Below are 26,363 nucleotides of genomic sequence, written 5' to 3' on the forward strand. Positions count from 1 at the left end.
TGCCCCGCCGCCGCCGGCTTCTTCGCCGGCGGCTCCTCGGCGCCGCCGGGCTGCGCGCTCTTCTCGTTGGTGGCGACGGGCGGGCTACCACCCTTAGCGCCCCGGTGCTTGGCGGCCGACATGGCGGGACGCCGCCACCGTCGTACGCAGAGCGGGAGCAGCGGGAGTGGGCGAAGGAGAGGAGGGAGGATGGAGAGAAGGCGGAGGCGCCGGCCCGGGCCGCGCAACGCTCCCCGCCCCGCCCCGGCCCCGGCCCCCGCCCCGGGGAGCCGCCACGCACACGGGGATGGGCTCCGTCCCTGCCGGGGGGCAGACGTGGCGCACGGGGCCCGGCCCCGTCCCCAGGGGAGCAGTGGGAACGCGAAGCGGCCGGCGAGGCGGCCGGGAAGGCCCGGCCCAGCCCTGCGATGACAGACCCTATCCCAAGCCGGCGCGGGGGTCTCGGAGCGGGAGCGCCTTCCACCCTCGCAGCCTTCGGCGCTGGGCGTCCCCCAACCCAGCCCGGTCCCTCTGCCAGTTTTTAGCCCCGCGCGTAGTTTTGGTGGCAGAACGCGGCGGGATTCTGTCTCACGCAACTTCTGTTTTGCTTGGTTGTGATTTTGGCTGGAATGACTGCAGCAAGCTCCGGAGTGACTGGGAGAAAAGCGTGGAGAAAAAGTTTTCTCCATCCGTAACCCCTCTCTTCACCCCGTTTGTAGTGCGTGTAAAGCATTGACTTGGCATCGGGCTGGTCCCGGGGGACCCAACAGCTGCTGCCCTGGCTGGCAGGAGCGCTTCTGGCTCCAGGCAAGCCCTTGTCAGGTCACGGACGGCTTCGTCCGAGACGGAGAGACCGGGAGCTCAGCAGCGAGTCTGCCCGCGGAGCCTTTCCGCTCCGAGCATGCTCCTTTGCCTCACCACGCCGACACGAGCCCGCTGCCTTCATCTTCACCACGGAGCGAGTCCCAGCACAGGACAGGAAAGGAAAGGCTGAGCAGGCCTTTCCCTGTGCCGTGGGCTCCAGCTGGAGCTTGGGGCGCTGAATGTATCTGTTCCTCTATTTGATTACAGCAATAAATTAAACTAAGTGCTGTCTTGGAAGACGTTTTCTTTTCTTGGTCTTCCCTTTGATTACTGTTTGTTCTTCTTTTACATATATATAGATTACATATAAAAATAAATTTTAGGTTGAGAATTATGTAGAAACAGTGAATCTTAAAGTTATCAGGATCACAGGCCCTGATGTCAGCCTGGCAAATACAGTTCCACCTCTGCCAAGGCTTAGGATGAACTGAACTGTTTGGTCTATACATGGTGTTCTAATGAGTGACTACTAGAATAGGTGATAAGAGGAGAATTTATAGTGAATTGTCTCAGGCATTTTGTCAGCACAATTCCGTCAAATGCACAGACTTGAGAGGATGTTGAAGTGACTGCAGGTTATGGGCACCACAACAGAACTTATTGCTCTGACCCTAACTAGTAACAGAGAGCTTGCACGGGGTCAGGAGGTTGTCTTAAATACATCCCAGAAGTGGCTGAAGCTGGTGTGAGGGGGCTTGCACTAAAACAGGTGAGGAACCCTCAGAATCATCTGTCTTCCTCAATACCATGAGAGTAAAAATCTTCAGCAGCAAACAAAACACCCTGGGAAAGCTAAAATAGCAGTTTCCACAGTGAAGATCTAGCCACAGCCCTAGTTTTCTCACACTTTATGAGAAGGAGGTATCAGATTTCTATTTAGAAAGGGCCTAGAAAGGCTAGGATTTGTAGCAGTACCCTAAGAGCCAGGATTTTAGCTCTGAAGCTGTTTATTTCAGAGTTTACTATAAGAGCTGAGTCATATGGACTTCACCAGAGAGAACAGTCAAGAGGATCATCAATGTTAAGGATCAAGGGATGTAAATCTGTTTCAGGGAGTAAGGCAGCATAGGTAACTGTCATACTATTTCTCCTTCTTTCGCTTGGTAGTGACAAGGAAAATGTTAGCAATGTACTACCTAAAGCTTTTTCTCACCATGGAAGCAATTCAAGCTATTTCTGACCAAGAGTACCATTCTACAAATAGGTTTTTTTTGTATTTGACACAGTGGGTCAAACTCTTTATTTCCTTTGTACAGAAAGACCAATTACTAGTGCTGAGGGGAGCGTGCATTAGGAATTTGCTGAGGTGGTAAAATCACTAGACATTGCAGACTGGTGTGGTTGGGGAAGCTACTGATGTACCATTTTCTCTCAGAAGTGTCAATATTCTGCTTTGCCTTTGTGTGAATTTGAAGACAAATACTTCAGTGGGGAGAAGTAGCAACCCAGTTTGCCTCTCACAAGACTTATTTTTCCTTGGAATACAGGAAACTCCTCAGAAGAACAAGCTGAGAAAGCGTCCTTACACCTGCCTTGTAGTCTTTTTGTCTTGCCCTTGAGCCTATTATCAAATCTGGGCCTGATGATCTCAGTCAACCCAGAGTCTTAACATCCATCTGTTAGCTAAAGCCAGTCTGCCTGGCTCAGTTATTAGGATTAGGGAAAAATGTCTTGTGACTCCCATGTTCTCAACTTAGTTGTCTTGGGGCCTGGCATAAACTATAGCATGCCTTTCCCTTTCTCTCTCCTCCCACACTAACCATGAGTTAGCCATGTACTGGGACATTTCTGACCGGCAGGGTCAAATGCAGCTACACATCCACTCAGTAGCTGCCTGGCTGGATAAAGCAGAGCATCAGTTGTAGGCTTTACTGTCTTTCCCAGTTTTCCTGGTAACAGTAAGGAAGGTTACGAACCAACCTGCTGCAAAGACTGAGCACGAACTAGTCCTTCATTTCAGTTAACAGTGCTTCTGTAGTGAAAGGCCAAGAGTTAAAGTCGACTTGAGACACTAGTCAAAATTCCAAATGTGTACCTTTGTTGTGGTTGGACTCCATCCAGGAACTCAGCACCACACAGCTGCTCTCTCTCACCCGCCATGTCCCCAGTGGGATAAGGGAGAGAATCAGAAGGGTAAAAGTGAGAAAACTTGTGGGCTTGAGATAAAAGCAGTTTAATAATTGAAACTTGTGGTTTTGAGATAAAAGCAGTTTAATAATTGAAACAAATTAAAATAATATTAAATTGTAATAAAAATGAAAATAACAAAGAGAGGTAAATAAAACCCAAGAAAGACAAGTGATGCAAATGAAAACAATTGCTCACCAGCAACTGACTGATGGCCAGCCAGTCCCCAAGCTGTGCCCCAACACCAACCTTCCAGCAGTTTTTTTGCTGACCATGACACCATATGGTATGGAATATTCCTCAGGTCAGTGGGGTCAGCTCTCCTGGCTGTGTCTTCTCCCAACTTCTTGTGCACCTTCCTCCTGTCTGCTGAGGTGGGGTGAGAGGCAGAAAAGGCCTTGACTCAGCATAAGCACCACTCACCAGTAACTAAAGCATCCCTGTGTTATCAACAGTTTTCAGCCCAAATCCACCAGCTTTTGACATCCACCAGCTACTAGGAAAAAAGTTAACTCTATCCCAGCCAAATCCAGGACATACATGCACGTGTTATAAAAGACACAAGGACATTGATCTTCTTAATTGAGCAGAACAAATTTAAAGGCTGTACAACTATTTTTCTGGCTGACATTGGGGACATCCAGGAAATGAGAAATGAGTGGCATTTCTCAGTGGAGAAAATCTCTCCAGTAGGTAATCTACTTCAAGATCCATATAGTGGCCTATAGCTTCAGTGCCTCTGGGTCAGGAAAGAATTGAAACCAAAAAGGAGGTTAAGTGCTGAGTACTGCAGTACTCAGTCTAACTTATTCTTGGCTTTTGGACCAGAATCTCAAAGCATGTCCTTGGTGCTTCAGCTATACATACAGATGTACATCTCTGATAAGGTAGGTAGATAGAGCAAGCCATGCACTTAAGAATGGACTCCGAAACAGCTGGTGTGCTTGTGAGAGAAGGACACTGCTATAGCTGAAAAAAAATTGTTTTAAAGCCATCCCTTTCTGGAATCCCATCTCTTACTCCATGATTTAGGTGATATGCCTGAGATACTTTCCCCCTGAAGTCATCTTTCATATCAGTATTTAGAAGCGACTTTACTTGGTGAGGCTGAGGCACCTCTTTCCCTCCCTGTGAAAGCCAGGCCACTGAGCAGCACGGGTTTCCACAATTGACAGTCCACACAGACACAAAATGGACCCTGAGTCACTAGCCTCGGTGTTTCTGCAAGTACTCTTTGTGCAGTTTTAGCTGGTTAATAATAAAAAGCACCAGCAGCCATTACAGCAAGAATTTATGTTTTCCCCATATTTCAGATGGCATCTAAGCAAAAATGGATGTAAAAATAATAATAAATAATGTCCTTGGAAGTGATAACAGTTCTGTATAAAGCAGCCCATCTGCATATCATCACAGTCTTCTCCAAAGCACTTTTGAGCCTCATTCAGACTGTGATTGCCATGTGACATGCACAAAGTGGGACAAAGAGGTACAAATAGAGTTATTTAAAACATTGTCTTCTTTATAGAAGCTATTGGATTAGGCTGTTGGACTTAATCCCATTTAACGTCTCTGAAGGCCGGGCTCAGAGCGGCAGGGCTGACAGGTGCTCTGTATCCCTGCAAGCGAGCTCTCCTGCCGGGCACTTGGCACTTGCCTAGCCAAACTCCGTTCCCTGCTTCGAGCCCTTGATTTTGTAGCAGAGGTTAACGGGACCTACAGTGGGCTTTGGTCTACCCGAATACAACACCTCTTCTGGGTAGTTCACCACGTGTGCTAAAGGTTATCTGCAGGAAGGAGAGCTGTCTGCACGACCGGCAAAGCTGGCGTTAGTGAGCTCTTGTCTCAGAGATGACTGCCGGTGTTTCGCCCTCCGTGCTTCCTGGTGGCTGAGGCAGTGATGGCACGTAGCTCCTGTGACAGGAAGAGGTGATGGCCCTGACACGTACTGCTGGCCCAGTGGGTGCGTGAAGCTGCCCAGTGCATGAGCTCAATACAGCAATAAGCAAAACATTTATAATGATAGTGCTGCACTGCCCTATGCTGCGTTCCTCAGTGGGCGCTCAGCCGGCCTCCGGACACCACAGCCATGAGCGAGACGGGTGACTAAACTCGGCACGATCCCGTGGCTTCCCTGAAGCTGAGGTGGCAGGGGTGGCAGTGGGGGGCCAAGATGATGCGTGGAAGGGCGCCTCACTACCCCCATCGAGAGAGTAAGGGAACCAAGGCAGGAACATATTTAAAGCTCCCTTTGCAGCGCAGTGCACAAAGGCGGGCACACATGACCTGAGGCGCTACCCCGTGCCCTGCGGTGCACAAGCATCTCCCACCCACTCCCCGGCTCCGCGGGGCCGGTGTTCCCGTCCCTGAGGCGGCCCGGGGGCGGGGCGGGGGCGGTGCCAGCCCGGACGGACGGGGCCCTTCCGTAAACACCACCCAGCCCGTCCCCCGGCCTACCCCCCGCACGCCGGCACGGCCCATTGCCAGCGCGGGGGAGTCCGCCGGAGCGTCTCCCCGTGTCGCCACATATTTCTCAACTCTTAGTGCTCGGTCGCGGGCAGAATGAGAAGATGTGTGCAGCTTCTACGGCGATAAGCGGAGGCTGGCCCAAGAGCCTCGGATAACTCGCTGCTGGCAGGCAGGAGAAGATGATGGCCCTCCCCCCCTCCACCGTCAGAGATGGACGTGCCCGAGGAAGACACTAATAGTCCGGGCTGGGTCTTTAAAGCCTGGGGGGGAAATCTGTGTGCGGCCCTGGCGAGCGCTGTGCAGGACGGCGAGGGGCAGCGGTGAGTGACCGGCTGGGGACAGCAAGGCAGGGCTGCGCCGACCGGCCCGCGGTGGTGACACGCGGCGGGGTGTCCGGGCACGCACGGGCGATGAGCCGCGGGGTGAGTCCGGGTCAGCGCTGTCTCGGGGGCTCCCACCGTCCTGTGTGGTGCGGGTGACAGGGAGGTGGCGGACTGGCCCGTCAGTCTGCTGCCCCGGTGGGGCACCTACTGCAGCAGGTGGGTTTCGCAGTTCCTGCGGTGGGTCCGTAGTGCTCCCCTTGCCCTGTTTCTCCTGGGCTTTTGCCCTCCCTTAGTGTCCGCCGGGACGATCCGCCTCGACGGGCGCAGCCTCAGGGTCCCCCCGCTGCAGCCCCGGTCAACAGGGTAGGGGCACCCCGACACCTCCCCGGCGAATGGGGGCCGGGGCGCTGAGGGGCGGGTGCCCGGGCTCGCCTTCTCTGGGGCTGACAGGGAACGTTCCCTTCTTGCTTCTCCCCCGGCCTCCCTCCCCCCGGGCCCGTCCTTGGAAACGGTGTTTGTTTTGGTCGGCGAGTGCCAAACTCCTGCCTTTGCTAACTGTTCAAAACATGGGGCCGGAGGAGGAGACAGGCAGCGAAACAGATGGAGGAAGAGGAGGAGCCGCCGGCTCCCCTCGGTGTCGCTCCCCCCGCGGGGGAGGGGAGCGGGCAGGGCGGCCCCGGGCTCGCTTCGGGGGCCGCAGCCCCTCGTCCCATCACCGACCTGTCCGGGCGGGGGTCACTGCCGCGGCAGCGCTGCGGGCACTCGGCCGCATCTCACTCTGGCCGATACCCTGTTTCAGCCCTCACCAAGAGAAGTGTCTGTTCAAAGGGAACAGCCGTGCAACTAGCAAGCTAAAGGGGAGAAATGTCGACTGTAAGCTGTGAAAAATGAGGCGGGAGGAAATGCAAGTAACTCTTTAACAAAGGCTCTTTTCTGTTCTCGTGTTGTGAGTGCTGGCAGAGGTGGAGTCACTGAAAGCGAAACTCGAGACCAAATGAGATTCAGTCGGTGCCAGCTTGAAGATAGTAAGAATGTAAGCCCAGCAGAATAAACAAAAGTTAAGACCTTCATAGTGGTAAAACTGGACAGAGCACTCATAAGTCTCTGTGTCCATGCACACTTCCAGGGCTGTGGAAAACCTTTCCTTGAAGATGGTATCTAAAGAAAATAACCCAACAAACTGAAACTGTCTTACTCTCTCCTCCCCCTCAGGTGCTTCGTAAAATAACTTCTAAAGCAAATCTTCAGAAATGCAAAGTGTGTTTGTGTCTTCTAAAACTAACCTGATCTTGCAGTCTTGATAAGTTCTAAATGAAGATTGAGTTGGGTGTTGTGGTAATCGATTAAGAGCAAGATGCCTCTAAGCATCTACAGTTTTGTATTTATTTTCTTTTTACTAAGAAGAATAACCCCCAACTGTCTAAATAGCAGAAACATGAGAATTTATTTCCTCATTGTTAAATTAGCTAGAATCTTGGGGATGGTACATTTAGAAGATACTTTTAGCTTGGTCTCGCATAGAGTTTATCCTTAAAAAACCCTACAAATAGTACTGATTGAAAGAAGGTAAATGGTGGGATGAAGCCCTCTGTGGTGGTGTCCAACCTAATATAAATGTAAACGTGGGTAGTCTTTAATCAAGCAGAGTAAAGCCGGTTGTAACCCCAGGCTGACCCTTTAATAGAACAGTTTGGATATTAATCTGTGTATTAAAACAAAAGACTAATATGTAATAAGTAATGAGCAAATAAAAAAATAACAAGATGATATTGTTTATCCAAGATGGTGAGTTACAAAGAGTTCTTGCAAGGCTAAAGGGCTTTTTGAAATATTTTTATGTGGCCGTTATACTAATTTAAAGTTCTGTATGAACTTGGCCATTAGTTATTAATGAGAACTTCTGTGCTGTCTACACAAGTGTAAGGAAAATCAGCTCTTCCAGTGTATGCCATAAAGCAAGGACTAAGTGACTCGGTTGTCTATTGTAACTAATTAGAAATGCCATTTTTGGTTTGTTCTTACCTTTCATATGCTCAATGACTGTGCTTTTGCCTAAGTGTTTTAGATGGCACCTGCAGGTTCTGCTTGTATATTCATGTTTGTTTAGTTTGATGTGTTTATCTTTTAAACTTAGAATTTAGCAATAATGTTCTGAATCCACAGAGTACACCCATTCTTGCTTCCCATTGTGTTTGAAGCATTCTACTAGGAAATGTATTTAGTGTGGCAAAAGATTGCAGTGGTTTTTTGTGTGTCATCTCCTGTTGCAATGTTGAAACTTCTTGCCTAGATGAAGCCTTCTGAAGCACTCTACTGACAGCTCTGCTGTCTGTATGTGTGCCTGTATTGTAGGAGCAGGTGTGGTCTTGATACATCAAAATGTCATGGGCGTCTTTGAAATGCAAGTATTTGTTGCCAAAAGATCCTTTGCTGGGACTAGCACTTAAGGACTCTATGTATATAGACTTTTAATTCTACCTTAACCCCTTGATCTTCTTGAAAGTCAAGATTAGGGTGGAAAATGGCGGTGCTGGCTTGCCTTCATGGCTGGTTTAGTGCTTCTCTCAGGAGCACCTTGCAAACCTGAATATTTATTAACATTATCATACCTTGAGGTAAGAGGAAGTTCATAAAATGATGTGTAAATTGTGTGAGAATATTGGGGTTTTTAATGGTCATTTACCTTCTTCCATGTTCTTAACACCTGAACCGCAGTAGTAGACACACCTTGAAGTGCTCCTACTCAGCAAGCAATTTGCAAGGCTCTGGGCCACTACACTGCTAACGACGTTAGTCAAATCCTTCGATGGACCACATGCTGCAACATTAATCTTTTGGAGGTTAGTTATTTGTATGTAAATAAAGAGGTGTTACACAAGATTAAAGCCTGGAAATACAGTGTTCTGATACTGATCAAAAAAATTAGTTGGAGGGTAATAAAAACTTCGCGGGCTCTGTACAGTGTTACTGTGTTTAAGTGAGCAGTTCAACATGAAGAACCTCGAGTATGTTCTACAACTTGTTGGTCACAACTAGTTTCTAATCAGCATTAACTTTGAGATCTGTAACACAGATTTTAATTGAAGAAATAGTTTGTCTCTTCTCTAGCATTAACTAGTGACTCATTTCTAATTGTAACTTAAATACAATTTCCAAGCCAAAATATCTCTGTGTTTTGGGTTTTTTAGGTTCTCTTGCAACTCTGTCTTGCTTAGTCAATACTGTTTTAAATATTTGCTTGTTAGAAGTTATAAAATTGCTGTTCAAATAGAGTTACGATGCTCAGGATCACAGGTAATGCTGCAAGTCTTGAATGCATGACTTCTATGGTCTAGTCAGGTGTCTGTTACTGGCTTCTCCAGTAAAGTGATAAACTGTTAGCTGTGTTCTTGCTAATATGACCAATTCTTTTCACAAAAAAACCCCAGCATAAAGTATGACATAAATAATAAGGTGCTCAAGTGCATCCTCTTTCCTCTTAGGAGAGGAGGAAGAGTAAACATACACTTAAAAAATGTTAATCATCTCAATTAACAGGGAAGTGCTCATTGGTGTAGTAGCTCATCAAGTTATAAAGGCCTATTCAGGATGAGTTGGTACCCAAAAATCAAATGCTTTAAGCTGTAACTAGGTGCCAGCATAAAGAAATCTTCATTTTCACTACTTTTAGTCTATCCCAGGACCCCATGATATGTTGATTTACATACGTACAGACAAAGATCATCCTTTTATTGCCAAAAGTGGCTTTTTTCCAAGTTCAGCAGTTGCAAAGTGTGGTATTCCCTGCCTACTGAGGTTGGTGTGGCTTAATCGTAAATGAAGTTGTATTAGTTAAATTTGCTAATGGAAACCATTGCTGGCTATGTCTCTTCATGGCCATAATCAGAGATAGACAGCTACTTTTGGTATCTGGGCCAAATTCCTTTGGTAGTAATTGTAGCTGACTTCCAGCTTCTCATTTTAATACTATTATGCGCATATTTTTCACTTCCTGTCATGCAGTTGTTAATCATCTGTATCACACTGTGCAGCTGTCCGCGTTTTCTGCCATTGCAGATTATCTGCCTGGGAGGCAGTTTCTTTACATAGAAACACTATGAAGCACAGTACTTCTCAGTGGAGGTTGTTGTCTGTACTAAATAGAATCTTGGAGGCTCAGAGTTGCCCTTCGACTCAAACCAGAAAACCTATCCACCTTCACCCCTAGGAGGAGTAGTTTTTGGGTTTGTGCCATTGATCTGATTCTGAGCACAAACCCAGCTAAAGCAGCAGGCCAGACTGTCAGCTACACCCTGTCAGAAATGTAATATTCTGAATTACTTGCCTGTTCTGCCCCTGCAACTTCTGTGTTTGCTTCACAGTCATTACACTTGGTGCAGCCTGTTTGTGGAAGGAAACTCATTGCTAAACACTGCTGCTTGGTGAAGTTGGGTGGGGGATGGTAACATCATGAGATGCCTTTATGGATGTTGAAAACGACCAAAATTCTTGCAACAAGCAGCTTCAGGGGTTCATGTGGGTAGTCTTTCATTTTTTAAACTATAACCAATTTAGTGACTGTTTCCAACATAATCATTAAGGTATGAAACAGCTGAAGGTACAAAGCTTTCTTACAGAAAAGGTATAGTTTGTTGATAATGATATGATTCTGCATGTCAAGCCAGATCCTTTCCTTTGCTTTTCCCTTTAGGAAAGGCAACTACTTGGTCTTCATTCACAACATGATGATCAGTAGCTGACTTTTGAGAAACAAACAAAAGACGTAAGTGCTGGTTTTATGGGAATTGTGTTTGCCTTTCCAGGTCTTGTTTACTGTGTAAACAAGGTAAAGGGAATCAGAATGCCTCTCAATGATGACCAGAACAGTGACTCAGATTCTTCACGCCTCTCGGAAAGCACAGCTTCTTCCAGTGACTTGGAATATTCCAGGCAGAGCTTTAACAGTGATTCTTCAAGCAAGCCCAGCTCCCCAGCCTGTAAGCCTATTTCAGCCTTACCTGCATTGTGCATGGCCCAATAAGGCTAACTTACCTTGTTTCTCTTTGCTGTCATGGGTAGAACCTGGGATTCTGAATCTGTTTAAGAGTATTAAGAGAGATCACTCTGCTGTGAAGCAGTGCATCTCCTGTGTGTGGAACACCAGCAGCAGCTGTATCTATGGGGGTCTCCCTGTGCACTCCTTCCCTTCAGAAAGCGTAAGAAAAGTGTGTCACCATGGTCTTCCTAACCTTGACATTGGTAGCAGCTTCCCACTCAACCAGATATGCTTTTGTGCAAAGGGTGGATTTCTTCTGTTTGATCCCTGCACTTAAAAATAATTAATTCTGTAACTTACAGATTTGTAATACTATATCAAGTTACATGTAATTAATCTTGAATTCACATTTTTCTTTCATAAATATTAGAATCAAACAGAAAACACACATTTGCACAAGGAAGATAATTTGAACAATGATAAATAAAACCTTGGTTAAAATGTGGTTCGTGTGTGTCTGTAAGCATTTGCAGACCGTGCATACTTCTTACATCTATGCAAATGAAGTCTTACATTAAAATAAGCTTGTTAGTGGAGCTGCAGTTGGCAGCTGGCTCTTTGTCTTTCTTTGTTACCAGTCTTCCAAATACTAAATTAAATGATAGAATTTGAGGATTTAGAAACTTTGGGAATTTGCTTTTGTTTTCCAATGTAGAGTTTGTTTTATTGTTACTACTAACTCATAGAAAAATGAGTATAACTTACATTCCACAGCAGATGAAAGATCTGCTGATCATGAGTGGGGGGGTTTTCAAGTCAGTAGCTTCAGAACCTTCTCAACAGGCAATATAGCCATCATGTGCTCGGAATTATAATGGACATCTGGTATCTCTTACTGCTCATGCTTCTGGTTGGATGGCTTTGACAGAACATTTAGTAGGAAATCTGTGGAATGCAAGAACCTGTTTGAAAGGAAAAAAGATATCTTCGTTCAGATGCAGAAATATGAAAATGCTCCTCAGACTGTTTTGAGGCTTGTGTGGTATTTCCCACAAACACACACACCCCTGATAAGCTGGGAGTTTCCTGAGTTAGTGTTTTAAGAAGATATAAAGACTTGGTAATCTTGGGTTGTTTCTTTCAGAGTACTAGAGTCCAATTAGCAAGCAGTAAATTTTCTAGGGTAGTATTTTCAATTGCACTTATCAGCTATAGATATTTGGCTTTAATTGATCTTGTTTGTTCCAGCAGCAAGCCCTCCCAAGGCTATCACATTTGATGAACTGATGGCAGCTACAAGAAATCTGTCAAACTGGACTCTAGCTCATGAAATTGCTGTAAATGCAAATTTTTGCATAAAACATGAAGACTACCCACAAAACAGGTAAGAGCCTGAATTTTGCAAAAAACAGCACTGGTGTTGGAAAGAGAGGAGAAATGAATGGAGCAGTCTAGACCGTGTTTTGGGAGCTGATGATCCAGCACCAAAGAAAGATGTGGTTGCAGGGCATAATATATGGGGAGGTGTGTTTCCCAACAAGTGATCAGTCTCATCTAAAGTGGTTACAAGGATGAAAGCCAGTTGGGAGTCTTTTTTGTATCTAATTGACTTACCCCACAGCTTTGCAGGCACAGTGAAACAAATTGTACACAAGGCATTTTGGGATCATTTGGAATCTGAACTGAATGAAGATCCTCCAGAATATGAACATGCTATCAAGCTCTTTGAGGAAATTAGGGAGGTAATGTTCTTCCTTCTCTGTATTGTTTTGTCAGCTTAGCTCTGAGAGTCCCTTAGTTCACTGAAGGGTCTGCTTAACTTAGTTGAGCCAACACCTTCTAGTTCTTCCTTTTATAATATGAAGCCATGATTATTCAGAACTGAAAATAGATGTCTGTTTGTAGTATATTTATATTAACCAGTAATATGGCCACAAACACACAGTGGCATGTTCACTCAGCTGCATAGTGATGAGTTGAAAGTAATCTCTTTTCCCAACGCTTCACATCTCTACTAGCCTGTTTGCAGAACCACAGTGTGAGCTTAGGGCATGAACAGGAGTATAAACATGACTGCACCTGCCTACTTAGACTTCATTGTTTGATTATCGCACAGGTGAGCATACAAACCTTCAATCCTGGCACAATAGTAAGTCTTTCAGAACTTTAAGTTAGTAAATGTTTGTTTTACAGGGTAGCCTCCCTTTTGAAGGAGTCTAGTTGTTGACTTGCTTTTTGTTTTACAAATGGCTTTGAGCATTTTTGCAGAACTGTACTGGTTTGGGTTTTTTTCAAACAGTCCTTTTTTTCCCACTACCTTTGATAATGTTCAGTCTTAAAATGTCTGGTTATAATCTGTCAGCTATATACATGACAATTCACTCAAGTGTGTTTACTAAGTGGTTTGGTTTTTATTGATAAGCTTTTCCTTTTTTTCCCCCTCTCTAATTTAGATTCTTCTTTCCTTCCTGACTCCTGGAGCAAACAGGATTCACAATCAAATCTGCGAAGTTCTAGATACGGATCTTATAAGGCAGCAGGCAGAACACAATGCTGTTGATATTCCTGGGCTAGCTAACTATATCATCAACACTATGGGAAAGTTATGTGCTCCAATAAGAGACAATGATATAAAACAGTTAAAAGCAACTGACAATATTGTAGAGTTACTGAGGTTGGTATTTGAGTGTGGTTTTTAGAGAAAAAAAACTCTCCTCTGAAAGTGTATTGAGCAGTAGAAGAGGGGGAGTGGTAAAGGAAAGGAAGTCTAAAATTGTGTCAGTTTGCATAACACCTGTCCTCAAACTATAGGAAACCTTACTGAAGCATTAAAGGGAAAGAGCTCTGACACACTGGCCAGATTGTGTATCTTTGTAATGAAATGGGTAGGATACCTAGATGGAACCAGGCAGCTCTGAATATCTAAGACAACAACTTTTGCAACAATCTGTTTCAGAAACCTTTTTCTGTCTTGTTCACTCTTACAAAGTGTAAGCAGCAGACTTGTACTGTTCCCTCTTGAATAGTTAATTGCATGCTTCTTCTGGAAGGCCAAACTTTGGATTTAAAAGCACTTTAGTTAAGATCTTATTACTTGAACTTGAGCAAAACATCTGCACAACAGGGCAGAAAACAGTGCTCCTTAGGTACACTGAAGTATTAATAGTAAATGGTAGTTGTTCTACTGTTCGTTCATACGCAGGGATCAAAGCAACTAGGTCAGAAGGATTGTTTCTCTTAATGCAATCAGTGACCAAAAAGTTCAAATCTGTTCATTTCGGCTGAAATGTACCGATTCATGTAGTTCGTGAAAAATTTACTGTTACAGGGCTGTAGCATTTAGTGATGCTACCTTAGTCCTGTTCTTCCTAACTTAGACCAAGCCTTATAAACACCTTCAAGAATTCCAGATGATAGGTAACATATCTGTTACTCTGAGATACCAGTGAAGGAGTTCACTTCTCCCAGAATTGAAATTAAAGTGATAATGTACATGTACTTCACATGTGCTGGTGAAAATCAATAGAATAAATTAAACTGGAAAATTTTAAATTTCTCTTTTCAGACAAATATTCCATGTTTTGGACCTGATGAAAGTGGATATGGCAAATTACACAATTAAAAGCCTTAGACCATACCTCTGGCATAACTTGGTGGACTACGAAAGAACAAAATTCCAGGAAATTCTTGAAGAAGCACCAGGTATGTACCATGCTATTTTTAATTTAAACTTCTCTTTTAAAAAAGGCTATTTAAATGTGTGCTTTGAAAAATCTGTAAGTTGCAGTTAACTTAGAGGAAAACTTCAATTTCTTGTCTGTATGTAAAGAATGGAAGAGTTTTTTGACAAGCAGGCTATCACTGGATGATTGCTTAACTTGCTGTCTAGTTTGTCTGTCTGGGGCATTTTCAGACAAACTTACATTTACCAAATTGGTTGGTGTCTGAAAGACAAACAAGTGGTGACTCTTGCTGTCTGGATGCAGAAGCCCTACGTAAGATGAGACTTTTCTCTCTTGTGTGTGCAACAGTTCTGTTGTTAGTGTGAAGTAAACATGTAAAAACAGTTAGTGTGCCTGAAAGGTAGAAGTGGTAAGATCAATGTTTTAATAAACAAAAGGCAGGCTCTGAAAAAAATTTCTTAGATGGCGCAAAGTCAACTTGATGCACTATTACAGATTTTTGTTTAATGTGGTTAAACAGTCTTCAGAAATACATCCTCCAAAAAGAATAAGTAAGCTTGCTAACATCTAGAGCAGGGTCTTCTAAAATGGGAGCCCTGAACCACTGATGGGGCCTGAGTGTTCATATATGGAGCCTGAGAAAACCTCTACTACAACAAATCAAATGTTTTAATCTTCCTTCACCTCTACTTTTCAGTCTTATGCCCCAGCTGATGAGTGGCCTCTCTGAAAAAGGGAAAACAATTCTTTGGGAACTCAAACTTTGAGGCTTTTATTACCTAAAAATCTTGTCTGAAGTCTAACAATTTGTGGCTGGGTTTGTACAAACTAGGTAGAATTTCAAGGTGATCAGTGGAAGAAAGTGAGTGAGGGAATTAAAGTGTCAGACTCAGCTGCCCATTATGTTTAAGTCTTCAGAGGTTGAATTCTCTTAGGTATACAACCTTTTTCTCAAGGTAGTGCTTATTTTGATGAAGGCATGCAGTAAATCTGTGCTATTTGCAATGCTTAGGTGCCCTGAATCTCACAACAGAATGGATAAAGGAATCGATAGAAGATGAATTGTCATCTGTTTCTGATGAGTCTTCATCATCCCCTGGTGCTGATAGTAGTTCGAAACCAATTATTAGTCCTACACTGGTGCTAAACAATGGCTACTTGAAACTGTTACAATGGGATTATTGCAAAACAATTCCAGAGGTAAGAAGTTACATTTTGGTGTCTTCAGATTACCAGCTATATGAAATCATTGGTGTGATATACTAATCCTGCTATTGATGACAGTAAGTGAATATTCTCTTGCACTCCATAAATTACTGCACAGTAAATTTGAACTTTGGAGATTATATTCTAGTCCAGCTTCTGAAATTCGAGATGGGCAAGTCAACAACCAGAAAAGAACAAGGTAAAGGTCGTTTTCCCTCTTTCCAATCATAGCTCACCAGCTCCACCCTAAGAGCAGCCTTGGCTGTGGTCAAAGGCTGGGCCTTGTACTGACAGTACTTGGCTTTCTGTATCTTTAAGAGAACTGATTGTAGCATCCTGTTTCCCTAACAGCAGCAGGAATTGGTGGGATCACTCTTTAGAACAGAATCAGTAAAAGCTTGAAGGCCTCTAAAGTAGGTATTTAGCCTTTCTCAGTGCATGTAAACTATTCCTTCAAGAATCAGCGTTCAGTTTTTCCCTCCACCTCCTGATTACCGACCTCTGCAACTTTCCATAAAGCCACTGTGAAATTTGCCATCGGTCAGGGCTAAAATTTGCATTTCCAGGGAGGGCCTTAGCTACACATAGGGTGGCCTGGCAGAGAATTTGCTAAATACATGGGGATGGCTCTTGGTATTCTCAGTCAGTGGACAGAAGGGAAACCACTTTCTTAGCTTTCTGCGAACAGTTTTGAATAAGAACCACACACAGGTATCCTCTGGTGGATTTAGTACTATGAAATTGTTGGATGTTAATGCCGCTGTGCTGCTCAGGATGAACTCTTTCTAACCTAAAATTAACTCCAGCTACATTTTGCTGTGGGAGTTACTTATGTTCTTGGTATGATCAGCTGGCTTTTTGCCTGGAGCGGGTTATGTATCACTTGCAGAACCTGCTCTGTTGGTTGAACTGGTGGTTGTCAAATACAATTGTTCATCATTATCCATCAAATCCAGTTACAAATCTTGGAATTTTTTCAAAAGACAGCCAAATCCAGAAGACTATTCTGTCTGTAATCTGGTCATTACAATGTTCTCTGGGTCCTCTGAGCATTCCATGTCATGGGCTGAATTGTTGGTTGCAGATTTGTCAGCAGTGATGAGGAGTGAGATGCAATGTCCTCAGTTTCCTCATTGCTTTCCTTCCCACCACAGGCTTACTTCTGTAACTTGTACCGTAATGCCACTTCATGCTATACATATTTAGGGTATTTCAGTTGCTGTCTGTTCTGGCTTTGTGTATTTGTGATTACAAATAGTAATGCTTCATAACTATATCTTAGACCTGTCCTTTTCCTGTATCTCTCCTTCCTTATTCCTAAACTAGTATTATTGTTTCAATTCTAGACTCTAATAACAGATGAAGTTCGTCTTCAGGAGTTGAGAGAAAAGCTCAATCAATTAAAAATCATAGCTTGTGTTTCTCTCATAACAAGCAACATGGTAGGTGCAGCAATTGTAGATTTGCCTGATTTTGCTGACCATCTGAAAAGGATCTCCCTTCCTCTTCTTGAAGGCATGAACAAGAAGTAAGGCCTTTTTTTTTTACTTTTTTTTTACCCTTATTTTTCTTGAGAGGAAACAGTTGGAAGCAATTCTAGTGTCATAGCCAGTGCTTGTTACTAATAGGAAGATACCAAATTTTAATCTATATATTCCCTTTATAATACAAGGCCACTATATGTTAGACATGTGTTTTCAAAGCTAGATTTTAATAAAATCTCATTTCAATATCAGTGTGCAGATTTTGGAGCCTACCAGTAAACTTCATTCATACACTCCAGTGCTGGAAAGACTGTGACAATACATTCACTAAATTATCTTGCCAGTTGCTTCAAACTTGTTGTAGGTAGTTCCAAGTTACTTGGCTGCCTATTTCTTTGCCTGCTTGTACTACAAGCAAGTCTGATGTATGTGACTCTCTTTTAAAAGAGTTTTCCACTCTGCTTTTTCTTGTGAAATGCTATGCACGTGGCCCAGGAAAACACCTAGGCACAAGGATAAAGTGAACTGGTGTCACTGCTGCACACTTGAAATTACTTTTCCCGTTTGAATCACAATTAGGTCCTTCTTTTACCTTCCACATAGAGATTTTCTTGTATCTGTAGATTTACATAAATCTGCAGCAAAAGATGAAAACTTCAAAATTCTCTCATTGCAGAGACCAGGTTGAAAATAAAAGGGAAAGGAGACAAGTGAGAGACTTTACAAGCTATGCTACAGAAACTGCAGAATTTAATGCTTTTTTTGTTTCTTCCAGAAGTTTTGATTTGAAGGAGGCTCTGAATGCTATTGGTATCCAGATTTGCAGCACAGTGAACAAGTCTCTAAGTGAAAGAGGTCTTCCCACTCTTAGTGAAGAAATGCAGAGTAATTTAATGGGTCAAATCGCTCATATTGTTGAGAAGAATAATCCTGTCTGTTCTTTGATTGGTTAGTAAGATACTACATAATTGTCATATTGTATGTGTCTATTTATAAATTTACTTCTAGCAAGCTTAATAGGCTGTCTGATTATCTTCTAAAAGCATGCTCTAACTGCAGTAAAATACTGGCTCAACTAAACCTAAGGAAATGTTGTTTACTTAGAGCGTGGTTAGTCACAGCTAGAAATAATTCTAAAAGTGCCTGTAGAGACAAGCCTAGGCAGCCTACTATTTTGGAGAAGAATTTAGAAAAATGAGTGCTATTCAGTCTCCTTTGTGTCTGTTCTGGGTTTAAACCTAGTGGGGTTTGTTTGGTTTTGTTTTTTTTTTTTTACTTTGAGTCTACTTCATATTAGTAAATGTAACTTGTTGCAGTGGGTTTATGCTGTGTCCACCTTGCAGTAGCCAAATTTAAGACGCTTATAGTATTGTTTGCCATCCCAACACAATCTTGGGAAAGAGCTACTGCTTACATTTTTGGATTTTTTGCTGTGCTGATGTGCAGGGTGCTTACAAAGTGACTATGGCTTCATCTTGGGTTTACATTTGTTCTGAGCATGCTTTATATTCCATTTCAGACAAACGAATCCAGCTCTTCATGAGAAGCTTGCTTGCTCTTCCCAGTTCTCAGAAGTGTATGCCTACTATGCCAGGAGGCCTTTCTGTGATTCAGACAGAGATGGAGTTGCTTGGATCTCAGTATGCAAGCATTGTAAACTTCAATAAAAAAGTGTATGGGCCATTCTATGCAAACATACTTAGAAAACTGCTTTTTCCTGAGGCAGCAGTGGAGAAAACAGAAGCAGAAACATCTAGCAATTAAAAAATGTACCCTTTTTTTAATCTTCCAAGACAGTGGGGAAGTCATGTCACTAAGAACAGCCTACTCCAGTGACTGTTGATGGAAAAAGGTCTTGTAAAATCTATACGGATTTGTTTCTGAAATTCACTGTAAAGAAATTAATGTGAAGGTCATCTATATGTATTTTAATAGAAAAATATTTGTCTAATGGATTGTCACATGTAATAGCCAGCAAATTATTAATTTCAATAGCAAACATTTATTATGACTTGCAGTGGCAAAGAGCTGGCAACGTACTTACTGTTTTGCCACCATCAAAACAATGTTATTTTTCAACTCAAATATATTTACATATAGCAATGCATATTATAAAATGACAAAGCAACTGTAGATAAAATGCACTATGCTTAACATTGTATTTTTGTAGAGTAACATCCCAGACAACAATTATGTTTCTGAAAATACTTTGAAGAAAAAAGTATAGCATAACTGCTTTAGTAACCAAACCCAGGTTCATCCTAGGCCAAATTCGGGTACTCCTGCAATTACTGGAGCCAGAACTTTGCCTCTGTTACATTAAGGAATGCCAGTGTTATAAGCTGTTTGCAGGATAGCAGTTACAGAAGCAGCATTCACCACTTCAAGTAGGAATCATTCAGAACTTCTCAACTGTAATTGAGATTAACAATAAACACCTAAGAAACATGATGTTTGGGGGGGGTGGTGGAGTAAATTTCTGTATATAATGTTTATAAGCATTTTGTTTATTCAGTGGAGGTCATACAGATCTTTAATACGTGTATGTACTGATCTTTGATCTTAATGGGTGGGTGTTAAGTATTTTTAAGTTAGGTCTTTCTAACCTTTATTCCCAAAAGCACTTAGGACTGACCTTACAGTGTACCACAGAACAAGTACCTCTTTCATGCCCTCATCCAACAGAATGTAAGGTTTTCACAAGATATTCTTAGGCCTGAAAGCAAGAACCCAAGCAATTAGTTGGTTTTGAAAATGTGATTAGATTTCACTTTTTCATGGAGTCTGTGAGAAATGCTCCTGTTTTCCTCAAATTCCTTTGGACTGGGCCCCAATACTTAGTCCCCATTTAAGGCATTGGGAATCTTGCATACAGAAAATGAATAGGATTGAAATTGAGAAATGTGGAAGTGAACTTTTTAAAGTTTACACAGGCTTTATTTTGCATATTTCAGATTACTGGGATTACATAGTGCTGGAATACATATTATAGACATGTTCTTGTCTATGAAATTGAATAATTTACTTGAAAGTGATATTTTAATATATTACCATATAATACTCCTTTTAAGATGTCATATATAGAAAATCTCAGTGTGGTACAAGTTAGAGCTTGTTTTTAATATTTTATATTACAATCTATTTTTTATGAAGAGACAAAAATAACCTGTAAAAGCTTAATGTGTCACACAAATTCTTTATGTACATTACTGTGTCTATCATAAAGGTCTAAAAAAACCTGGGCATTATTAGCACTGTGGTTTTGTAGTCCATTTCTACAGGATTCTATACCGTTTATAGCAAGGGAAATGACTTCTATTCAGTTGTTCTTCAGTGTCCAAGGACTTTGGTCACATGTACATGTTAAGGAAAACTCTCTTCAAAATGCCTTTTTAGAGAAATTTCTCTAGTGCACTTCTGTTCTATCCCTTGTAAAAACATTGCACAAAATCAAGATGAACACATACTATAAAGGGAACTGTTTCCTGGAAAACCTGAGGGAAAGGAACTCTTAGACTATAATAACTGTGCCACTAGGTAAGCCAGGCTTGCTCAGATGAATATGGAATTTTGGTAGGCAGTCCTAAATCATTAAGAGAATGCATTTCAAAAGCAGGTAGGGGGAATGAATCTTAGTGATTTGCTACATCATTAGAAATACCTACATGATTTTGAGCTTCAGGCAAAAGAGGATTTTATGAACATTTGAAGGTGATTGCTAACATGATTATGAACTTTTTATTGTAATATTTTATATACATTCTATTGTACAAATAAATATCAAACTACAGCTTTTTAATTAACTGGGGAAACTGTCATACTAGTTTTTACCAGTAAATACTCAGAAGATAGCATTTATTGGGGGGCATTGGTGATTAAGGTGACTTGGAAAGGGCATTTTATAGCATGGCCTGTGTTTCAACTGATTGTTTAATGTATTTTAATTTAATGTTTCAAACATGGACATTGTGTCTGTTTAATGTCATGTGTTGCATGCTGTTCATGCTGCTGTGGCTGAAATGCACTTGCCTCTACTCTGAAGTTGTCCTTGTGAAACAAGATGCTATTCTGTAGCAGCTTTGTTAAAAAACAAATATTTGAGGGTTTGTATACATTAAATCTTGTTTGTGATACCCTCAGTGGTGAAAAGTCATCTATACAAACTTTATTAAATGGAATGGACTGTTAAATGCCAAAGATAAATGATTCCACTAATACTCTATTGTGACTGTTTTTCTGTTACTTCTCATCAGCAGCTCCACTGTAGTGATTTTAACCCAGCTGTACAAATAATATTAAAAACATTTGCTTGCTTAAATCTGACTACTTGGAAGAAGGATGTATTGGGTTTGCATGGCAGAGTTGGGAGGGAACAGGCTACAGCAGTGGCTTCTGTGAGCAGCTGCTCCAAGCTTTCCCCCGTGTCCGACAGAGGACTTGCTTGGATTAAACATGGATTGCCACGTATTGAAAAAAATCTCCACTGACTCTGCTCTTCAGGACGGAAACCAAATGGAAGTAGTCTGAAAATGTTACTCCTCTTTAAGGTAGGGGCCTTAGTGGCCGGGGTGGGTGGAGCCCAGACCCAACCCCGTGAATGTTACTCATATGGAAACAGCCGCAGCAGACGTGTGTGGGTCTGTTTTCACACTCTGCTTTTAAAACTTACCAATTATTACTATATACACATAGGTATCTATATCTCCAAAAACTTACTGCTACAGGAATCTGCAAAGATTACAAGTGCTTATTGTTTCATTTTGAACTAGGACAGATGAGTAGCTCCCTATTTGACTGGGATTTTGGTGTCTCTATAGCACCGACCCTCGTAAAGGAAAACAAATAAATTTGTAGGTGATTCAGTTACAGCATCCAAGATCAGAAGGCGGCATTAATAATAAACACGCTAAAAGCTTATGCCCCAAGTTGCTTTACACGCTAAAACTGCAGGGAAGCCTTTTAAAGCCCAACTGCTCCGTGTCTCTGCCGCCTCCTGGCCCCCCGGCTGCCCCGGCGAGGGGGGCGGTGACCGGCTCGGGGATTTAGGGGAACACCCGGGCGCTGCCAGGTCCGCAGTGCCCCGGGAGGGGCGGGCTGCAGGGCACCGGGAGGGGCCGGGCACCGGGAGGGGCGGGCTCCGGGAGGGGCGGGCTGCAGTGCCCCGGGAGGGGCCGGGCACCGGGAGGGGCGGGCTGCAGGGCACCGGGAGGGGCCGGGCACCGGGACGGGCGGGCTGCAGGGCAGCGGGAGGGGCCGGGCTCCGGGAGGGGCGGGCTGCAGGGCACCGGGAGGGGCCGGGCACCGGGAGGGGCGGGCTGCAGGGCCTGGCCGTCCTCAGCGCTCGGCTCTCGCGGGCTGCGCGGGGCCGGAACCTTCGTGCGCCGCGCCGGTGCGCGGGGGGACGCGCTGGGCTGCAGCGCGGCGGTGCGCGGGGGCCGGGCGGCGATGGAGGCGCTGGGTCTCGGCGCGCTGACCCCGGAGCAGGCGGCGGCCCCGGTCAACACGGTGGAGGTCAGCGGGGCCGCGGGGCCAGCAGCCGGGTGTGCCTCGGGCTCTCCCGGAGCGCGGCTGGGGTGGGCTGGGCTGGGGTGGAAGGAGTCTCCTGCCCGCGCACACGTGGAGTTCCCCCCTGCCCGTGGTGCGCCTCTCGGGGGGTGTGTGTTTGTGGGGGCGGGGGTGTGTCTGGTCCGAGCTGCCCCTGAGCAGCCCGTGATGAACCCGGGCTCGGCCTCCTGAGGTGCCGTCCCGTTCCCGGGATGTGAAGGCCTGTGTCCGGCGCACAGAGTCAGAATGGTCTGGGGTGGAAGGGACCTTACAGCTCATGTCTTTCCAGCCCCTCTGCCGTGGCAGGGACACCTCCCGCTACACCAAGTTGCCCAATGCCCCATCCAGCCTGGCCTTGAAATATTTACGTAAGATTAAAATCATTAGTCTCATCCCTAGGTCATCAGTTTAACTGCATTGCTGTTTAACAGATTAAACGCCCTTTTTTAGACATAACATTTAAATGATAAAAACCTGAAATCAAGTGCTCTTCAGCTTCCCAGACTGTAAACACGACTGCATATAAACCACAGGGAACCAGTAGTAAAAGCTACACCGTACTGCATGTGTGTCTTCTTACTGCATTGGCTTTGTCATTATTAGATGTTAAATTGGGATCACAGGCAAGATTAGTAGATTAACAACAGCAGTGAAGGTTGAAAACCAAGAGGACTCTCAACATTGCTGTGGATATAAGAAAACTAACAACTTTTTACAGGGTTTTTTGGTTATTCGTTTTGTAGTATTTTTAAGTGGTAGTAGATGGAGAAGCATATGAGAACTGGGGACACTCATCCTCAGTAAGAGGATTTTGTCTCTAGCCAAAGATACATGCAAGCTTTTGCACTGCCATGGTAGAAGAAAGTGGGGCTGATGTAAGGAGGTGTTCCCTGTGATCACTGAAGATTAGAAATAGGGGAGAAATTGTAGGAACCTTGATATACTTAGCACTTGTCAGTACTTTTGCTAAATCTTTGTAGGATTTAGGGTCCTAGTAAGTGTTACAGAGACTTGTATCTACAAGTGTTGCTTCCAAGACTGAGCTTCTTTCATGTGTTTTGTAAAGTGCAAGTTGTAGGAAATCTTCCCTTTCTAGGAATATAATTTACAGTGTTAACAGAACAAAACCAAAAAAGTTGATCTTAAATGAGGACATGGTGTTAAGGAACTTTCTAAGAAAAATATATTTTCATGTAAGTTGGTCTTAGGAAAGGCGGTGTGCCATTGCATCCTGAATAAATACTGCACATAGGGTTTACTAAGATGATCCAGGTCATTTTTATCCATCTCTGTTGGCTTTAGACAATATTCATTTTTTTTTCTAAATGGATCTGATTTTAAACTATATTACTGTTTAAAAAACAACAATAATAAAAGATGCAGACAAAAAAGCTCAAACATCTTAGATGTTTGTTTATCCTTGGAAAGATATTTCAGACTGTTTTTGTTTTCAGGAAAAATGGAGACTTCTTCCGGCATTTCTGAAGGTTAGTGCTACACACTCCTTTCATGGTGTGAATACTTAATCTCCTTTCTAACTTTACATTCCTTTCTTCTAGCTTTTACTGATATCTGTACTGATACTGTTTCCCAGAATATCTGTCCTCACTTTTCTGTGGAGTTTGCCTTTCTTTTAGTTCTCTGCAGTTATCAATAGACTAATTCCATAGATTGTTTTCTTGATTAATTTACAGATTATTTTGTGGAGACATCCTCCTAGAGGTTTGCGTTTTTGTATGGTTGTTCTCAATCCATGCTGTATATATGTAATGTTTCCAGATTATTTTCCTGTTTTACTGGCACTCGGAGACCCTACCCATGCTCTTTATATGACAGCTCTGGTGTGAACTTGGAAATGTAGTGTAGAGCCAGAGTGATTGTCCAGCCACTTCCCAGAAGTTGTCAACTGAAAGAATTAACACAGTTATCCAAAAGTAGTTATAAATGCTTACATCCTAATTTCTGCCTTGTGTGATTAATGTTATTGAAGCTGATTTTATTTGCTGCATGTGTGTGTTTTTCAGGTGAAAGGGCTGGTGAAGCAGCACATAGACTCATTCAACTATTTCATCAATGTTGAGGTAGGCTCTGCTGGGGGAAGGAGGGTGGCTCTTAGTACTCAGAAAAGGCACGTGGCTCCATTTTGTTATTTTTCTCCTCCAGATAAAGAAAATCATGAAGGCCAATGAAAAAGTTACAAGTGATGCCGACCCAATGTGGTACCTGAAGTAAGCATGAGATGATTTCCACATCAGTAGCTGCATGAGTACTATCTCATGGGTTTGTTATCAGCTATAAATTGTTTATAGGCACTTGTGTAGGTATAAATCAGGAGGATATTTTCTATTACTTATCTCTTACTTTATGTAATGAAAGATGGGAAGATTTAAAGGTTTATTCCACATGCAGGCTAAATTTTAACTAATTAGACCACAACTCAACTACAATGAGTTACTTTGGGAAGAATCATTGCTTGTTGTTAATCAGCTTGTGTTCATCAAAGTAACTTCATTTTTCAGTGTATGTAAAATTTTGCTTCCTTCAGGTTGCCTGAAAAATATTTGCCTCATTGCTTATTTTGAAACTGTATTACAGGTACCTCAATATCTATGTGGGTACTCCAGATGTGGAAGAAAGCTTCAATGTGACACGACCTGTATCACCTCATGAGGTATTGATGTTTGCATCTGTCCTGTTTGGTTTTTTATCTTGGGAATGTCTTGGATAATAGCTGCATGTAATTTTGAGTACCTGCATGTTACATTAGGTAGTGCAGTGCATTCCACCATCGCTGTAAAAAGAAGCCTCAGAGATTGAAACATCATGGAATAAAGCTTTTAAATTTTATTTTAAATTGGGGTTTTTTTTCAGTATTCAGTGCTTCGTGTTAGCTGAATTTGAGTGGGTTTCCATGAAAGTAGTGAAAAGTACTTCTCTTGCTTAATCTTGTGGCTCTCCTTATGACAGAGCTGAAGTCCTCATGCCATAATGTAGGGTGCTTCGATATTTTTATTAACTTCTTTTTAATATTACCTTTGCTGCTGCCTGCACCATAGGTCACTTCAGTCTCTGTTTCCCTTCCAGTTTTCTTTGGGAATGTATATCTGATTTTTTGCTTGTATTTTTAAAGTCTGGTTCAGAAAGCAAACATGGAAACTTTAAGCAGAAACGGATGGAAATTGTTAAAATTACAAGAAGCTGCAGAAGAACATTAGCCTTATGGGGAGTATATTTAATTTCATTGCAGTACTGTAGGCATGTAGGTTAACAAATGGACTGTGTACTTCTGGAATAAAGATGTATGTTGGAGGACAGATGCTGCTGTGGTTGAAATCAGAACGGCTCATTGGTTTTGACCAACAGGGTATCAGGTAGCTTCTGTATGTATGAGAAAGCCATAAACTAACATAACCTTTGAACTTTTTAGGATGCTTTCATGTACCTAGAGCCATTCAATTCTCTTCAAAGTGCTCAGGAACACAGTATTTCTCTCCTGCTACTGTGCTTTGAGATTTATATCACTGCAACAGAGGTAGTGACCACCTCTTTTTGGCCTCTGAAGGGGGAACTGAGCTTGGAACTTGCACTCATTTACCTGCATACAGCCTGTTGTCAACGTCATAACAGTTCACGTATCAGATGCTTTTTTCCTTGCTATATCCACTTAATACTTGAAGTTGAAATGTCTTTTTTGTCATCTCATCATGAGATA

At 43.0% G+C, this 26,363-nt stretch overlaps 3 protein-coding genes across 14 annotated transcripts in view; 2 read left to right on the plus strand and 1 right to left on the minus strand.

Moving 5' to 3' along the window:
* Window positions 1-229, minus strand: part of CKAP4 (cytoskeleton associated protein 4) — an 8,354-nt gene extending 8,125 nt beyond the window's left edge. The window contains exon 1 of the mRNA XM_042050943.1: window positions 4-229. Within this exon, the coding sequence (XP_041906877.1) occupies window positions 4-122 (119 nt within the window). The 5' untranslated portion in view covers window positions 123-229. The remainder of the gene's footprint in view (window positions 1-3) is intronic.
* A 5,192-nt stretch (window positions 230-5,421) lies between these two features.
* TCP11L2 (t-complex 11 like 2) lies at window positions 5,422-20,528 on the plus strand. Of its 12 annotated transcripts, none has more exons than XM_042050705.1 (11): window positions 5,422-5,756; window positions 8,475-8,599; window positions 10,562-10,735; window positions 11,983-12,118; window positions 12,356-12,476; window positions 13,188-13,408; window positions 14,300-14,436; window positions 15,430-15,617; window positions 16,970-17,151; window positions 17,886-18,055; window positions 18,627-20,528. In XM_042050705.1, the coding sequence occupies exons 3-11, from the start codon at window positions 10,600-10,602 to the stop codon at window positions 18,869-18,871; spliced, it is 1,536 nt and encodes a 511-aa protein (XP_041906639.1). In that variant the 5' UTR covers window positions 5,422-5,756; window positions 8,475-8,599; window positions 10,562-10,599; the 3' UTR covers window positions 18,872-20,528. The 12 variants fall into 12 exon arrangements, with proteins under 12 accessions (XP_041906639.1, XP_041906634.1, XP_041906627.1 ...); XM_042050700.1 differs by having other exon boundaries at window positions 5,423-5,858; window positions 8,478-8,599; window positions 17,883-18,055; XM_042050693.1 differs by having other exon boundaries at window positions 5,423-5,756; window positions 17,883-18,055.
* A 1,905-nt stretch (window positions 20,529-22,433) lies between these two features.
* The window catches only part of POLR3B (RNA polymerase III subunit B), a 72,681-nt gene continuing 68,751 nt past the window's right edge, over window positions 22,434-26,363 (plus strand). Inside the window, exons 1-5 of the mRNA XM_042050777.1 lie at window positions 22,434-22,618; window positions 24,106-24,138; window positions 24,676-24,732; window positions 24,815-24,879; window positions 25,247-25,322. Of these exons, the coding sequence (XP_041906711.1) occupies window positions 22,553-22,618; window positions 24,106-24,138; window positions 24,676-24,732; window positions 24,815-24,879; window positions 25,247-25,322 (297 nt within the window). The 5' untranslated portion in view covers window positions 22,434-22,552. The remainder of the gene's footprint in view (window positions 22,619-24,105; window positions 24,139-24,675; window positions 24,733-24,814; window positions 24,880-25,246; window positions 25,323-26,363) is intronic.

The sequence above is a fragment of the Corvus kubaryi genome, unplaced genomic scaffold, assembly GCF_017639235.1.
Source record: "Corvus kubaryi isolate FWS band 111438036 unplaced genomic scaffold, C.kubaryi_AGA036_p1.0 74, whole genome shotgun sequence".
Lineage (NCBI taxonomy): Eukaryota > Metazoa > Chordata > Aves > Passeriformes > Corvidae > Corvus > Corvus kubaryi.

What these genes read in the sequence shown, in the direction of transcription:
- TCP11L2 (XM_042050700.1), top strand. Translation starts at nt 10,600, where the DNA reads ATGCCTCTCAATGATGACCAGAACAGTGACTCAGATTCTTCACGCCTC. An exon ending in TCTTTGAGGAAATTAGGGAG is followed by an intron (nt 12,477 to 13,187) that starts GTAATGTTCTTC and finishes TCTCTAATTTAG; the next exon opens with ATTCTTCTTTCCTTCCTGAC. An exon ending in ATTGCAAAACAATTCCAGAG is followed by an intron (nt 15,618 to 16,969) that starts GTAAGAAGTTAC and finishes TTTCAATTCTAG; the next exon opens with ACTCTAATAACAGATGAAGT.